At 58.6% G+C, this 13924-nt stretch overlaps 5 protein-coding genes across 5 annotated transcripts; 2 read left to right on the top strand and 3 right to left on the bottom strand.

Annotated features, from left to right (window-relative positions):
• Window positions 1-958: 958 nt before the first annotated feature.
• Window positions 959-2761, bottom strand: SLS55_001716 (uncharacterized protein; the record flags this gene model as incomplete). Its single annotated transcript, XM_066773206.1, has 3 exons — window positions 959-1856; window positions 1916-2425; window positions 2481-2761. The coding sequence occupies 3 exons, from the start codon at window positions 2759-2761 to the stop codon at window positions 959-961; spliced, it is 1689 nt and encodes a 562-aa protein (XP_066635773.1).
• A 552-nt stretch (window positions 2762-3313) lies between these two features.
• SLS55_001715 (uncharacterized protein) lies at window positions 3314-4447 on the bottom strand (the record flags this gene model as incomplete). The annotated part of the gene is made up of 1 exon (XM_066773205.1): window positions 3314-4447. One exon carries the CDS (start codon window positions 4445-4447, stop codon window positions 3314-3316), a length of 1134 nt encoding a protein of 377 aa, XP_066635772.1.
• Window positions 4448-4573: 126 nt separating this feature from the next.
• AIM32 (Altered inheritance of mitochondria protein 32) lies at window positions 4574-5595 on the bottom strand (the record flags this gene model as incomplete). The annotated part of the gene is made up of 2 exons (XM_066773204.1): window positions 4574-5245; window positions 5404-5595. 2 exons carry the CDS (start codon window positions 5593-5595, stop codon window positions 4574-4576), a joined length of 864 nt encoding a protein of 287 aa, XP_066635771.1.
• A 382-nt stretch (window positions 5596-5977) lies between these two features.
• SLS55_001713 (uncharacterized protein) lies at window positions 5978-7299 on the top strand (the record flags this gene model as incomplete). The annotated part of the gene is made up of 3 exons (XM_066773203.1): window positions 5978-6300; window positions 6382-6703; window positions 6757-7299. The coding sequence occupies 3 exons, from the start codon at window positions 5978-5980 to the stop codon at window positions 7297-7299; spliced, it is 1188 nt and encodes a 395-aa protein (XP_066635770.1).
• A 3224-nt stretch (window positions 7300-10523) lies between these two features.
• SLS55_001712 (uncharacterized protein) lies at window positions 10524-11309 on the top strand (the record flags this gene model as incomplete). The annotated part of the gene is made up of 1 exon (XM_066773202.1): window positions 10524-11309. The coding sequence occupies one exon, from the start codon at window positions 10524-10526 to the stop codon at window positions 11307-11309; it is 786 nt and encodes a 261-aa protein (XP_066635769.1).
• Window positions 11310-13924: the final 2615 nt, after the last annotated feature.

Here is a 13924-nt window from a genome sequence, read left to right as displayed (position 1 = left end):
TGCCGGACCTAAAGGCCATGTGAGCGACTACGGAGAAGCCTCGCGCTATTAAGCTTAACAAAACTACTCTCACGATAAAGCAGAACGTACCGGAGCCAGTTGTCCGTTGGCAGGAGGCTGTTCAGGCCGAACGCCAGCTAAAGTGCTGGACGATGATGATTGAGGTAACCCGTGCGTTCAAATGCCTGGGCAGGTACCTAGTCTGGAAGCGCATTCGACTTATCCTGGACGACAAGAACATCGAATGAGACTAAATCCTCCGGTTTCGTCCAACGAATGCTGCGCCGTTTTTATGTAGGCAGCTGAAGCAAATATTCCGACGTAAATGCGAATTTAGACAGCCTTTCTACACGGGCAGCTGAAGGGATTATCCGGACGCAGATGTAAGTGTTTATACTACACAAATGCGTCCAGTTCTTGCCCAGCTGGACCTGCCAATGCGGGGGGTGGTCTACACCAACAGATCTGCCAAGACGCCTTTCAGACCACAACCTCACGTCCACCGACCCACCAACATCGCCGCCCTTCTCCTCTTGGTGCACCGTCGCAGCTTCTACAGTAGAGCAAGGACTCCGGCCCACGATTCCGCCCCGCCTCCACCCCGCAGCCAACATCACCAACATCCGTGCAATCCGCGTGCTTCTGGCTGACGCCCGGCGCCCCAGTCCAGGTCGAATATAGTTCACCAACGTCACGCACGGCTGCGGCGGGGGATCGTCGTCTTGCTGCGGTGCGAGAGGAGCCAGAGGTGCAGGCGGCGGATGTGGGTGAGGTGGGATCGGCAGCGGCGGAGCTCCCTTTTCGCGTTTGCGAGGTGGGTGGATAATGGTGGGGTCCACGGTCACGAGTCGGAAGTGGTGGAGGTGGTTGTTGAGAACGTGTGTAGAGAACTTTGAGCTTTCATAGGGAGCTGCTGTAACTGACATCATCTGAACAACCCTGGCTCAGTACCAACATCTCAGACGTCCTCCTTCAGCTTCTCCCTCTCCCCGTCCCCCCTCGCCTCATCCTCCTCCCGCATGACCACACTCTCCGCACTCGCATTGCCCCCACCCACGCCGCTCTCGCTCCCCGTCGCGCTCTTCTCCCCCTCCGCCCCAGCATGCCCCTGCGTCCCGATCCTCAAAAACGCGCACAGCGGAATCCCCACAGCCGCGATGCCCGCACAGTACAAGAAAGTCGCGGCATACGGCTCGATCGGGTCGTCCCTGTAATACCCGCTCGTCGCCAGCCCCCTCGCCTCGACGGCGTCGAAAACCGCGGTGCTGACGCCCATCCCGATGGTGACGCACAGCTTCGTGACGGTCTGAAAGATGCCGCCCGCGACGCTCTGCTGCGCCGGCGGCAAGCTGGACATGACGTACATATTCGCGACGCAGAACTCGAAATCCGCGCCGACGACGGCGAGCAGCAGGGCGGGGAAGGTGAAGGCCCAGTACGAGCTGTCGGCGTGCTGCAGGCCCATGAGCAGGAAGGAGGCGACGTAGGCGGTGGCGCCGACGGCCATGAGGAGCGTGTTGGAGACGCGGTGCATGACGAGCCCCGCGACGACGTTGACGACGATCCCGCCGATGGCCATGGGCAGCATGTGCACGGCGACGAGCAGCGCCGAGTAGTGCCGCACTTTCTGCATGTACAGCGCGATCCAGAACGCCATGATGGGGAACGCCAGGAACCCGAGTAGTAGTACGCTGATGACGAGGGAGAAGTCGCGGTCGCGCCAGATGCTCATCGGGACGAGCGGGTGCGCGCACCATCGCTCCCAGTAGACGAAGCTGAGGATGAGGAGGGCGCCGAGGATGAGGAGGACGAGGACGTAGGGCGTTTTCCAGCCTTGCGGGGCGTCGGAGCCGAGGCTGGGAGGGGGGGCGTGTTAGTGTGTGGGTGGGAGAGGGGTGGAGGTGGCGGACGTTACCTCAGTGCGCCGGAGAACAGGCCGATGCCAGCAACCGTTAGGATGGTGCCGACGACGTCGAACTTCTTGAGCGCCTGCACGGACATCTTCTCCTTCTGCGTGTGATCGACTGGGACGGAGAACAGCGCGATGGCTACGACGACGACGTAGATGATGGCCAGGAGGAAGAAGCTGGCTCTCCAGTTGAACAGCTGCGTGGCGATGCCGGAGAAGATGCTGCCGAAGACGAAGCCCATCGGGTTGCCGGCGCTGAAGCAGGCGAAGACCTTGTTCTTCCGCTTGGAGGGCCGCTGGTAGATGTTGCCCAGCATGCCTTGGGCTGGAGGAACAGAGGCGGCCGACATGAGACCCATGACACCATTGAGGATGTCGATCTGAAGAGGCGTCTGGGAGAAACCGGCGGCCAGGGCGAAGACGGCGAAGAGGGCCATGCTACCGATGAAGAGCGTCTTTCGGCCGAAGAGGTCAGCCAATCGACCAAAGAACAACAGGAACGAGCCAGAAGCCAGCCTGGAGACAACAGTCAGCGAGGAGCCTCTGTGAAATGCGTCATCTCGTAACGTACGAGGATGAACCGGCCAGCCATGTTAGTTCGGCCGTGGTCATGCCCAGGTCAGTTTGAACCTGCGACGTGAGGACTGTTATGGCGCCATTGAGAAGGGACGACATGGCAATAGCCATGGTCGCCACCGACACAAACAGGATCTCCTGGACGGTGGATGAGAAGACATCGGGCCTGGCTTCATTGTCGATTGGCGCTTGCGCGGCCGCGGACGTGATCACGCCATTGGTTTTCTCGTTGTGCCCGCCGGTGTCCGGTCGCTCGATATCCTCACTCTGGGCCATGATTGAGGACAAGGCGGTATGGGAGAGGATGGAAACCGGCGCAGAGCATGGTCAAAGCAGGGGATGCGCCGATATGTACGTTCTGCGAGGTCGGGACGGTGATTACCAGTGCAGCGGGAGGAATTCCGCTGCCGGTCTGGAGCTTGCAAGTAGTCCCGCAGTACCTCTGTAGGTGGGTTAGTCGCTCATTTCTCCTTACGGAAAGGTTACGCGGCATCATGACTCGGCAAGTCCGATGACCGGCCTACCACCTATCGCCGTTGACGAGAATTCGACGATAGAGGATCAAGAAGATGGTCTCTCCAGAACGGAAGGATTCATTGTTAATGGGTCTAAAGTATTGGATCAGATTGTACAGGTTCTACCCACATGTCGGAATTCCCGAACGCCCATGCCAGACGCAGATCAGCACTTGATCTTAGCTGTGTGTCCACCGGAGGTATGCTGAGAATCATACAAGATCATACAGACGGAGAGTGAGGAGGCTTTGACGTGTTGTTTCGGTTTGGAGCGAGCTCACCATCGCACTCTATTTCCGGGGATGAGTGGCCTTCACAACTTCCACACTCTCCAGCCCTTGAGGTCCATCTTGGAGAGGGCACCTCGGAGTGGGCCTTGGACTTCTCCCTGTTCGGCCCATATTTTCCGACCAGCCCAGTAGTCCAAGAAGCCGTCAGGACCAGAGATCAGGATGAGCCGTGATCCAGGGCTCTTCTCCCCAGACTTGCTCGCCTCCTGCAGATGCCGCGCAACGTGAGACGGCTGGATGAAAGTCTTCTCCTCATCGACAAAGTAGTCGACAGCAAGCCGCTGCTGGGCAGCGCCCGCGCGCCGCTTCAAAGCGTCAATCTCCCTCACAACGAGCCCATCCTCACCGCCAGTCGTCGTTGTCGTCGTCGCCGTCGGCACCCCAGCATCCTGCTCCTTCCGCCCCTTCTTCCCACTCCCCCACCCCAGCCAGCTTCCCCACCCGGAGCCCTGCGTAGCAACATCGTCGTCGCTCCTCCCACCCGCGCAATCCTCCCTCCGCCGATTCGCCCACAGTATCCGCATCCGCGACGCCTCTCGCCCCTCCCTCATCTGCAACGCGCGCGCCACCTGCAGCGCGGGCGCGATGCCCGTCCCGCCCGCCAGGAACAGCACCTCGGTCACGTCGTCGGGGATCTCGAACGCGACGTGCGGGCCGCGCAGCTCGACGGCGGCGCCGGGCGGCAGGCGGTGCAGGTAGTTGGACACCTCGCCGGCGCGCTCGCGGCGGATGAGGAAGCGGAGCTGCGAGGCGTCCGTGGTGCCGCCATCCGTTTCTTCGTCGTCGGTCGTCGTTGTGGGAGGAGGCAGGGGCGTGTAGGCGCGCGCGATCTGGAGCTGCGGCTGCTTCGCCTCGACGCTCCACACGCACCGCGCCCAGATGTCCCGCAGGTCCTGCTGCGCCGTGGCGGGGCCGTCGCGGGCGCGCAGCGTGAAGAGCGTGCTGGTGGAGGAGACGGGGGCGCGGTCGGCGATGGCGTAGTGGGCGAAGCGGAGGGGGTGCAGGGTCGCGGATTCGGCGGCGGCGGCGGACGACGACGACGACGCGTCTTTGGAATTGGTCCAGTGGCGGTAGCCGAAGCCGGCGGCGGCGCTGCCGCCCAGGACGAGGAGGACGCCGGGGTTGGGGCGGAGCGAGGCGTGGAGGAGGCGCGGCATTCACGGCGGTCGGAGGCGGGGATTTGTTGAAGGTGAGTGAAGAGAAGCTTCACGGGCGGAGCGTTCGGCGGAAGCGTATTTCAGCCCTACCGCCGCGGCCCACACCGCCAAGGTCTAAGTCTACCGTCATAATCTAAGTATGGTCCTGGCATCGTTGTCCTCGATGCCGCCTCTAAACAGGTCCTTGACAACCTTGCCCTGCACGATTGTCTGCTCCACGACTCCCTCGACTTGCTCGGGACCAACCCGGCCATACCAGATGCCCTTCCCGGCCAATGGGTGTCCGGCCTCCTTCAATGTTTTCGGGATGTAGATGATGACATTGCCCGCGTATTTGTGTCCTCCAATGTGGCTGATCAAGCCAACGCTCGCCGACAGCGCATTTCCGTGGTGCTGCTCCAGATCCGGCTGCGGCCGCATGTCTATTCCCTTCGCCCTGAGCTTGTCCTCGAATTCTTGGCGCAAGAGCGGTCCGAGAATGCCGCACCGAGCGTCCCGTCCGCCATGTCCGCAAATCAGCACCAGCACCTCGTCCACGTCCCGGACACGCGCGAACTTGTCTTGAAGCTCTTCGTGCCGCACCAGCTTGGCCTGCTCCTCCGGCGAGAGCACATCTTTGTGCATCCTGTGGAGCTGCTTTGGTTTCGCGAAGCCCCGTATGAAGTTCTTGACCGAGTCTCCGGCCAGCGGTATCGAGGGTATGTACTTGAAGCTCGGGAAAAGGTATGCGGACGCAGACTCGGACGATTTTGATGCGCCGGGAAAAGATACATTCGTGATCAGGACGTTATGGTAAGGCTACAGGCCCACAGTTAGCACGCATCAGATGCGGAGCATGCGGCGCGCGGGAGAGGGGAGCGTGTACAGGCATAGGCTTGGGTCTGCTCGTCTGCTCGTCTGCTCCCCAGGATGCGCTTCCCCATCGCGCGCCGTGCTCATAGACCATGGAGACGCACATCGCAGAGCTCTCCTTTCCTTCCAAGCACGTCCTTGACCTGGCGCTGGAAGTGTGCGTCGTCTTCCTCTTCTATCCGGCTTTTCCAGTCGTCCTTGCCAGTCGCGATGAGGATTTGCTCAGCGTAGGCGCCCATTGTGCCGTTAAGATTCTGCTTGTGGTCTATCTCCAGGCCGTCGGGAAAGGCGGGCATGGGGCGACAACTGCATGTCGGCGACGGACACGAGTCTACGACGGGGAACGGCGCGGAGTCGAATTTCGGGATCGGGATGCTCCTGCGGGAAGCATTGCGGCGGGGATGGGACGCGGTGAAGAGCGAGCGACGGGCGCATCGCCAGGAGAACATGATGCAGCGCAGCGAGAGGGCGCTCGCTTTGCGGACAGGCGCATGGTTTTGTTACCGGGGACGAGCGAGCTGCGTCATGTCGCTCGGCCTCGGCCTCGGCTGGTGACTGCGCGGAGCTGTCGCATCTCCGCGTCGCGTCTCCCTCTCTTCCATCCTCCCCACGCTCCACGCGCCGGCACCATGCGCCCACACCCCCCGCAGGCGCCCCATCGCTCGTGACTGCGCACCAATGGCTTCGCCGCCGCAGGATGCAGCGCCCGACGCATCGTCGCAACAGCACCGTCCCGCTCGGCCTCGGTCTCCGCGATTCCCACCGCACAATGCCCCGCGCGTCTGGTTCCTGACGAATGGCACCTCGCCCATTAGCATCGCCCTGGCCACCCAGATCCTCGACCACGGCGATTACGTCGTCGCCGGCGTGCTGCCCGCCGAGTTCGAGCGCGAGAGCGGCCGCAGCGAGGAGTTCCGCAGCTTCCTCGACAAGGTCAGCGGCGCCGAGGGCGACCAGGAGCGCTGGAAGGAGAGGCTGCGCGTCGTGAGCCTGGATGCCAGGTAAGCCGTTGCTTATCAATGCCCTGCTTCTACATTCCGCGTCATGTGATTTAGACTTTCGTGCTGACAGATGGCCCTTAGAGTCATCGGCCAGTGTCAATCCGCCGTCGCCGAAGCCGTGGATGCCTTCCACAAGGTCGACGTGCTGCTGGGATGCTCCAGCGAGACGGTCGTGGGCACAGTCGAGGAGCTGGCTCAATCGACGCGGACCATGAACCTCGCCCGTAACCAGTTCGAGACGACCTTCTTCTCCAATGTCAATATCATCAAGGCCGTTTTGCCCACCATGCGAGCTGCCAAGAACGGCCACATCATCATGCTGACAGGGACAACGGGCCATTTGGGCACGCCAGGACTTGGCATGTACTGCGCTGCCCAGTGGGCCATCGAGGGATACTGTGATGTAAGCCTGCGCAAGATTGCCGTGGAGCGCGCAAGCTGACAAGGTCGTTTTAGAGTTTGGCTTACGAGATAGCGCCGTTCAACATCAAGATGTCCATCATCCAGCCGAACATGGAAGTCAACGTCTTGACGAACCGCATTACCTCGGCTCCTCCGATGGACGAGTATGCGCCCGATGTCAATCCCGCCCCTCTTTGCCGCGAGATTTTTAGCGGCTTGCTTGACAAGTTGGACACCAGATCCGTCGGTCTTGCAAACCAGCCATCCCCGTCCGCCGACGATGAGGGTCCTTCTCCCGCCAGCACGGCCAACGTGCATTCAACCGGCGATCTCCTTTCGTCCTCACAGATTACTTCCTTGTATCCCATGCTGGACCCTGCGGTACGTGCGTTGCTGATTGCGGAAACGGTCCATGCTCTCACTGCCATTGGAGGCCACGACAACCCGCCTGCTCGACACATTGTAGGATTTGAAGGTGTCGCAAGCGTAAAGGAGAAGTTGAAAACAGTAAGTGAAGAGCTGGAGGATTTCAATGAGGTGAGCGGCGCAGTCGATATTGGCAAGGGCGAGGATGCAATGGATTTCACCCAAGGCTGAATGCCCGCTGTTCAGTGAGTGCAATCTATTTCGTTTTTGCCGCGTGATGTCAGTGGTCGCTACCGTTTCAGAGCCCCTCTTTGAGGAGTGGTTGTGTCTTACTCCGCATTTTTATCTGTTGTTCCGGCAAGATCGTCCAAACCCCTGCACGGGAATGGCTTGTACTGTCCACCATTGCAGATCCTGCTCCTAAGGGTCTTGAAACATCGCCAGTTCGGACCGTGGTACTTTGCAACAGACAAATGATTCTGCCCATGGGAAACGGATGCTTTGATCCGGACGTAAACGTACAAAGGAATCCAAACGGCCACGTCAAAGTAGTACTTCAGCCTCCGCTCGCGATTCGCGGCTCGCAACGCCTGCGAGTCTTCGTACGACACTCCTTCTCATCGTTATAAAACTGACAACCGTCTTGCTCCTGTACAACTCGTTACTTTCAATCCGTCAATGCTGTGAGCCCGTGCTTGCGGCAGATCCCGCTTCAATTAGGAACAGGTGATCCTGTCACCATCCATCGTGCGCAAACTTGCTCAACTGGTTACACTATGGCCTTGGCACAGCGAAGACAACGGTGCCGGCTCATATAAACCTTTCGCGCCCTTGATCCCGTCGCCTTGCCTTCCCACCGAGCTTCATACCCCATCCTACGAGTTTACTCTCACGATCAGTTTACCGTACTGGTTTCGTTCGACATCAAGGCCATCCACATTCTCGGCTGGGCTCTGGCCACTATGACTGCGTTCTAGCTAATTGATCCATCCCTCCTGACCATCCTTCTGTCGGTCACTTACAGACTCCCTTCGATGCTCTTGGTCAGCTCGTCGACATCCATGGTGCTCACCAACTCGTTCACCCGGCGCTGGTGATGCCCGTGGTCCCTGCCTGTCCTGAGTGCCCTTGCCAATCAGTAAGACCGTGTCAGCGCCATTACCAAGAACTCAATGGCCTCTGCCACAGCGATTTCATATCCCACGATGGCGTCGCCAACCATGATTGAACTAGTCAAGGCTGTGACGGACGGTAAGCATCACGCTTGATCCAAGCTCTTTGACAAATAATATTCTAACACTTCATCCCAGACTATTCTGTTGATCCTGCCATGTCTGAGTACCTAACTTCGCCTTCGCTTGTTGCCAGCGGTGTTTGTGACATGTGAACACTCTCCATTGGCGGCGATCACCTTCGTACGAAGGATAACTGTAAGTATCGACTGAAGGCTTCGACTCTAGGCCTCAACGGCACGCAAAACTTTATTGCTTTACGTCCACGCTCGACCTGTACGACTCCCGTAACGCTGTTCACCTGAACATCAATCTCTTCAAGCAGCTCTGCCATGGTAGGCGCATACTATTAAAGAGGACGATTTCTCTCTCGGCAGGCTTGCCAAAAACATTCTGGCAAGGACTATGGATAGCATCCGACATAATCCCGAAATGTTTGTGAGCACTAGCAATGCCATGACCGGATCCCGAAGGTCTTCGCGAATCACAAGACCGAATATTCGAACGGTCACGTCAACCGGGACACTCTGAAGTCGTTCTTTGGGGTGATGGAGGATTTAAAGGGTGGTCTGGAATAGGTAAGTTGACTATCTTGCAGTACAACACGGGCGGAGTCAGGACAATGGTCTGGCTCTGTGTCTCTTTCGAATGTTTCCTTACCTACATGCAAGCAGGCTCTTTGCGATTCATGCAGCATCTTGGTTGTAATGTACTGACGGCTTCACAGGTATGGGATAGTGAAAGTATTCCATTCGACTCGTCCTTACAATTTCCAGGGTCTCGGCAATGATAGCGTCTACACTTTCAAGCTGGCCCCGATCCTCATAGACGTATTCTTTCTCGGTGGCAATGCGGATGGCAGGATGAACAACTTGGAGGTGCTAGTGTTGAACGAGAAGGTCCTTCCCTCGTCAAGCCGCACTTGTCATCCCACTACCTCGACCCCTCAGCATTCAACGGCTTGGGTGGATACGAGCGGGTTCCCAGAAGGAGATGGTCAACTGAGCAGACGGCGGGAAGGCAGCCGTTTCTTCCGAGGATTGGTTTGATGTTTGGTTTTCCTCGGGGCGGTGTTGCGGGATACGAGAGCCACAGGGATCGGCACGGCATAGGCGCCGGGGCCAGCCCCTTCCTGGGGCGAATAGGAGAAGGGCGAAACTCGTCTGCAACCGTTTCTTCTGGACTTTTCGACAACAGCTCTGCGTCACCGTCTCCTGTTCCGGCTCTGGCGTGGATTCTCCACCAATGAGGGCTGGTGCGAGCTTGGCAGCCGGCGGCAAGGCTGGCCTCGTCGCCGGCGGGCCGAGAAATCGCCTGGGCGTCTCACGCCTTTGCTTTCGATTAATTGCACCTCCACCCCTCTCCCACACCAGTGTCACCACCCAGACCAGCCCAGCCCACTGATCGGCTGCCGCCCCTTCCCAACGCGTCGGCCGCCGCAATGCGCGAAACAGGACAAGGCTCGGTTGCGCCCACCTAAAACACGGCCCAAAAGGGCGAAGACCGGGGAGGCATGATTGTAAGCATGGCCCGCCAGATAGCCGAGCGCGCGCCACCTCCACAGGCAAGTATCGACCGCCGATCCTCCTCCATTCGTTGACCGTTTCTGTTTGCCGGGTGTTTGGACGTTTGCAACACTGCGAGTCGGGCCCCTTCTCTTTCGCTTCCCAGCCTGGACTCCCGTTCGTTCCGGCCAAGGACTCCATCGAAATCCCCTTGTGAGCCCCGTTATGCGCACTGCATCGCCGCACTCGGCGGGACTGTTTGCCGGGTGCCACGGCGGCGAGGGCGTGCCGTCGACCGCCTGCAGCAAAGACGGATGCCGATTGGATGGGAAATTCCCATGGCAGAGCTTGGCCTGGTGTAGAGCGCGTGCTGGAACCAGCAAATGGTCCCTTGACGTGGCAGCCGCGGATCAGCCCTGACAGCCATGCGCATGCCTCGAAACATCCACCTTCATCAAGTGTAATCTAATTCGGGATCCCGGCCCACTACCGTTTTGGGGGGTTCCTCCCGGGCTCTCTCACGGGCTCAGCAGCTATATAAACCGGCGAGGCTCACCATCTCTTTCTGTTCTTTACGGCTGGTCCAACCAACTTCACATTCACTGCCTTCTACCGCTTTCGCTCTCACTCCGATTCTCTCGTTCGCCTTAGCGCTAGACGCTCTACGACCACTTTTCAACCACCAACCAACCAAACCAAACCAAACCAACCAGCAAAAATGCACGCCTCTGCCTCCATCCTCGCCCTTGGCGCCATGGCCGCCACCGTTTCGGCCCACGGCCACGTCCAGACCATCAAGGTCAACGGCAAGTCCTTCCAGGGCTACGACCCCAGCTTCGCCTACCAGAGCCCGGTCCCCGAGGTGCCCGGCTGGACGGCCGAGAACCTGGACAACGGCTTCGTCGACCCCAGCACCTACAGCTCGGGCGACATCATCTGCCACAAGAACGGCTCGCCCGGCAAGGCCTACGTCGAGGCGGCCGCGGGCGACAAGCTCGAGATCCAGTGGAGCACCTGGCCCGACTCGCACCACGGACCCGTCATCAACTACATCGCGTCGTGCGAGGGCGACTGCACCACCGTCGACAAGACGTCGCTGTCGTGGGTCAAGTTCCAAGCCGACGGCCTCAAGTCGGGCAGCAGCCCGGGCACGTGGGCGACGGACGACCTGATCTCCAACAACTTCACCGCCACGGCGACGCTGCCGGCCGGCCTCAAGGCCGGCAACTACGTCGTCCGCCACGAGATCATCGCCCTGCACTCGGCCAGCCAGGAGAACGGCGCCCAGAACTACCCCCAGTGCTTCAACGTCAAGGTCACCGGCGACGGCAGCACCGCCATCTCGGGCGGCGAGAAGGCCACCGCCTTCTACAAGGCCAGCGACGCCGGCATCAAGTTCAACCTCTACACCACCTTCGACAGCTACCCCATGCCCGGCCCCGAGCTCTGGAGCGCCGCCGCTGCCAAGGTCCGCCGTCACGTCCGTGACTTCTTCTCCGCTTAAGTGCGGGGTCGACGGACGCTTTTCTTGTCAATATTCTTTGTGCATAGCATTTAACTTGGAGTGGGAATTATGATGAAGAGGGAAAAGATGAGGTGAAAGGAAAAGGAGATTAGTGGAGAGAGAATTGTTCTGTGGAGGAGCGATTTTGCGGAAGCAGGCAGTGGCCCCCCTTTTTTGAAAACTTCTTTGTACCTACTTCGTTGCTGCGCAATGCAAATTCGGTGCTTCACCAAAAAAACACTCTCTACCTGCGCATCTATAACCGTGACTTTTTGCTTCTTCGAAGTGTCTTCTCTCTTTCTGACCAATGGCACCGTTTTCCGCCGTGTTTCACTTGTTCCCGGGCTTGACAAGCAGCCGGTGCCTAACAATCGATATGCCGAAGGTCATATCACAGTCCTCTATAGCTGATCGTTGCCGCGATGGGACACGGGTCAACACATGATCCGTGCGTGCATGACGGAGTGTTTTAAGTTAAGGTTGGTGGGCGCCTGGCGCCAGCGGCGCTGTTTTAGCACACCCGTCGAGGAGGCTGGCTCTCTCAAACACAAACAACACAACAACACGCACTGGCGGGCCTTGCGACACGCTCGCTGCCTGACTGCCGCGCGCCGCCCTGGCGATGATGATGGGCGCAATGATTCCCGCCGGCAACTTTTGAGGTCTCGGCTGCTCTGTACGTGTGATGTCTGTTGCCATGGACTGGTTCGAGCAGGACGCTTAATTCGCCGAGCAGGCTGGGACGGTTCAGGCATGGCGGACTCGAGGTACATACCTGCTCATCAGCTTTTCATTCCTTTTTTCCTGCTCGTTCTCTGAGGCTGCTTTTTTTTCCTACCCCTCAATATGGCGATGACGTCCACGATCCGACTCCCTCCCCCCGGCCATAAGATACGTACAACGCCCGGTTTGTACTGTACACGCATGCATGCACGCAGCAGGGAACAACGCAGCGCGCAAAGACGTAGGCAGATGAAAACTGGAGAGAGATACATACATCGGGTTCTGGACGTTCTGGACCGTACCCCGGTGCACTGCAAGGTGCCGATGATCCGGCACAAGAGCGAAACCCGTTTGCCGTTGATGTGCGATGCGTGGTTTTGGGCGCTAACACGGACGAGGCACGGAGGAGTTGTTCGAGGCGGACAGGGGGATGGATGGAGTCGTTTCGTCTTGGCTCCGCGGCAAAGGCAAGCCACCGACGATCGTTGTGGGTGGGTCGAAGCGTCGAAGCCCCTCCCCCGGCGGCAGGGCGTTTTTGGTGGCGTCCAACCCCCAGCTAATTAGTTGGATGATAGGTAGTATGTAAGCAGCGGCGGTCCACGTGCGCTGGTCAACATGCTCCCCTCAAATCTTCGCTGCGATTTTTCGCTTCAACCAGGCAGGCAAAAAAATTGGTAGCTTGCAGGACTCCTCACCTTTCCCGAGCTATGGACGACGGACAGGGGTTTTTGCTACGCGAGCTGCGTCTACTTTTGCCGCCCGTTGTACCGCTGGCCGCGCGCTACCACTACTGCACGCTTCTCGGCCGTTCCTGTTTCACCACCACTGCAACTTCCCGGGACCTGAAAAGTCCGGCATGCATGGTATGTACATGCAAGGGCGGACGTTTTTCCTTGGGACGGACGGGCTGGGCGCTACGGTTTCGGCTTTCCCAGAGGCTCGGCATCATCATCATGCGCGCGGCGCCTGTGTACGAGTACGAGCAGGACACGTCGATGCGTCGGGCCGATGGTGCGGCGGGAGAGACGCAAGAGGTGTGTGTGGACGGCATCTGGTGACTTTTTGTTGTTGCGGGTCTTACAGTATTGCCAATATTGCTGACTATTACTGCTGGTGGTGTCTTGGTTTGTGTTGTTGTACAGCAAGAGAAGCCGAAGGAATGCGTGCTTGGCGTTGATGGGGCAGGATTGGGGCTGTTTTGGATTATATGAATGGCTGTTTTGCCCGTCATATCACCCGCCTTGGCCGCTGACGAGCCGCGCGCTTGCTTTGGCGTCATTGCTACTTGTCAGCTGGTGCAAAATGCGATATGTTTGCCCGCCCGGCGACCGTATGGAAGCACCAGGCTGTGCTGAGAAGGCTCAGTGTTTTGATCTGCAGGCATTCGGCGAGTCTCGAACACCATCCGAGATCATCGCGTTGCTGATGCTTCCAGCCATGTGGTGGCCCATGGCGAGCGTGTGGCTCGTGATTCGCTTTGGTGTTGTTTTGAATGGTGCGAAATGATCTGCGCTCAACGAACCCCGAAACACTGCTGCTCCTTGACAATATATGCTGCGCAAAGGCTACTTTCAGCCATTCTTCTTCTTTCTTTTCTTGCTTTTCCCTTCGTCTTCAGCCAGGTACTTTCGACCAGACCTCCTTTGTCCGAACTCATCCTCGCAGTCCTTTCTGTGCTTTGACCACGACCAAAAGGAATACATTCGGACAGCTTCATGTGTTCCTCGAATGAGAGGGCTATACTCATTGTAATTTAATAGGAGTCCGACGCCATCATGGTCATCGGTGTTCAATTAAAAGCTGAACAAGTGAGATTGATATGCACTGGGGATTTAGGAGTTGCAGCCCAGATGAAGTCACCTGGTGAAACATGCCTAGACGGCAGCGAAGAA

The sequence above is a fragment of the Diplodia seriata genome (genome assembly GCF_021436955.1).
Source record: "Diplodia seriata strain FDS-637 chromosome Unknown scaffold_2, whole genome shotgun sequence".
Classification (NCBI taxonomy): domain Eukaryota; kingdom Fungi; phylum Ascomycota; class Dothideomycetes; order Botryosphaeriales; family Botryosphaeriaceae; genus Diplodia; species Diplodia seriata.
The sequence above is the reverse complement of the archived record's forward strand: the minus strand, read 5'-3'. Positions and strand labels throughout refer to the sequence as shown.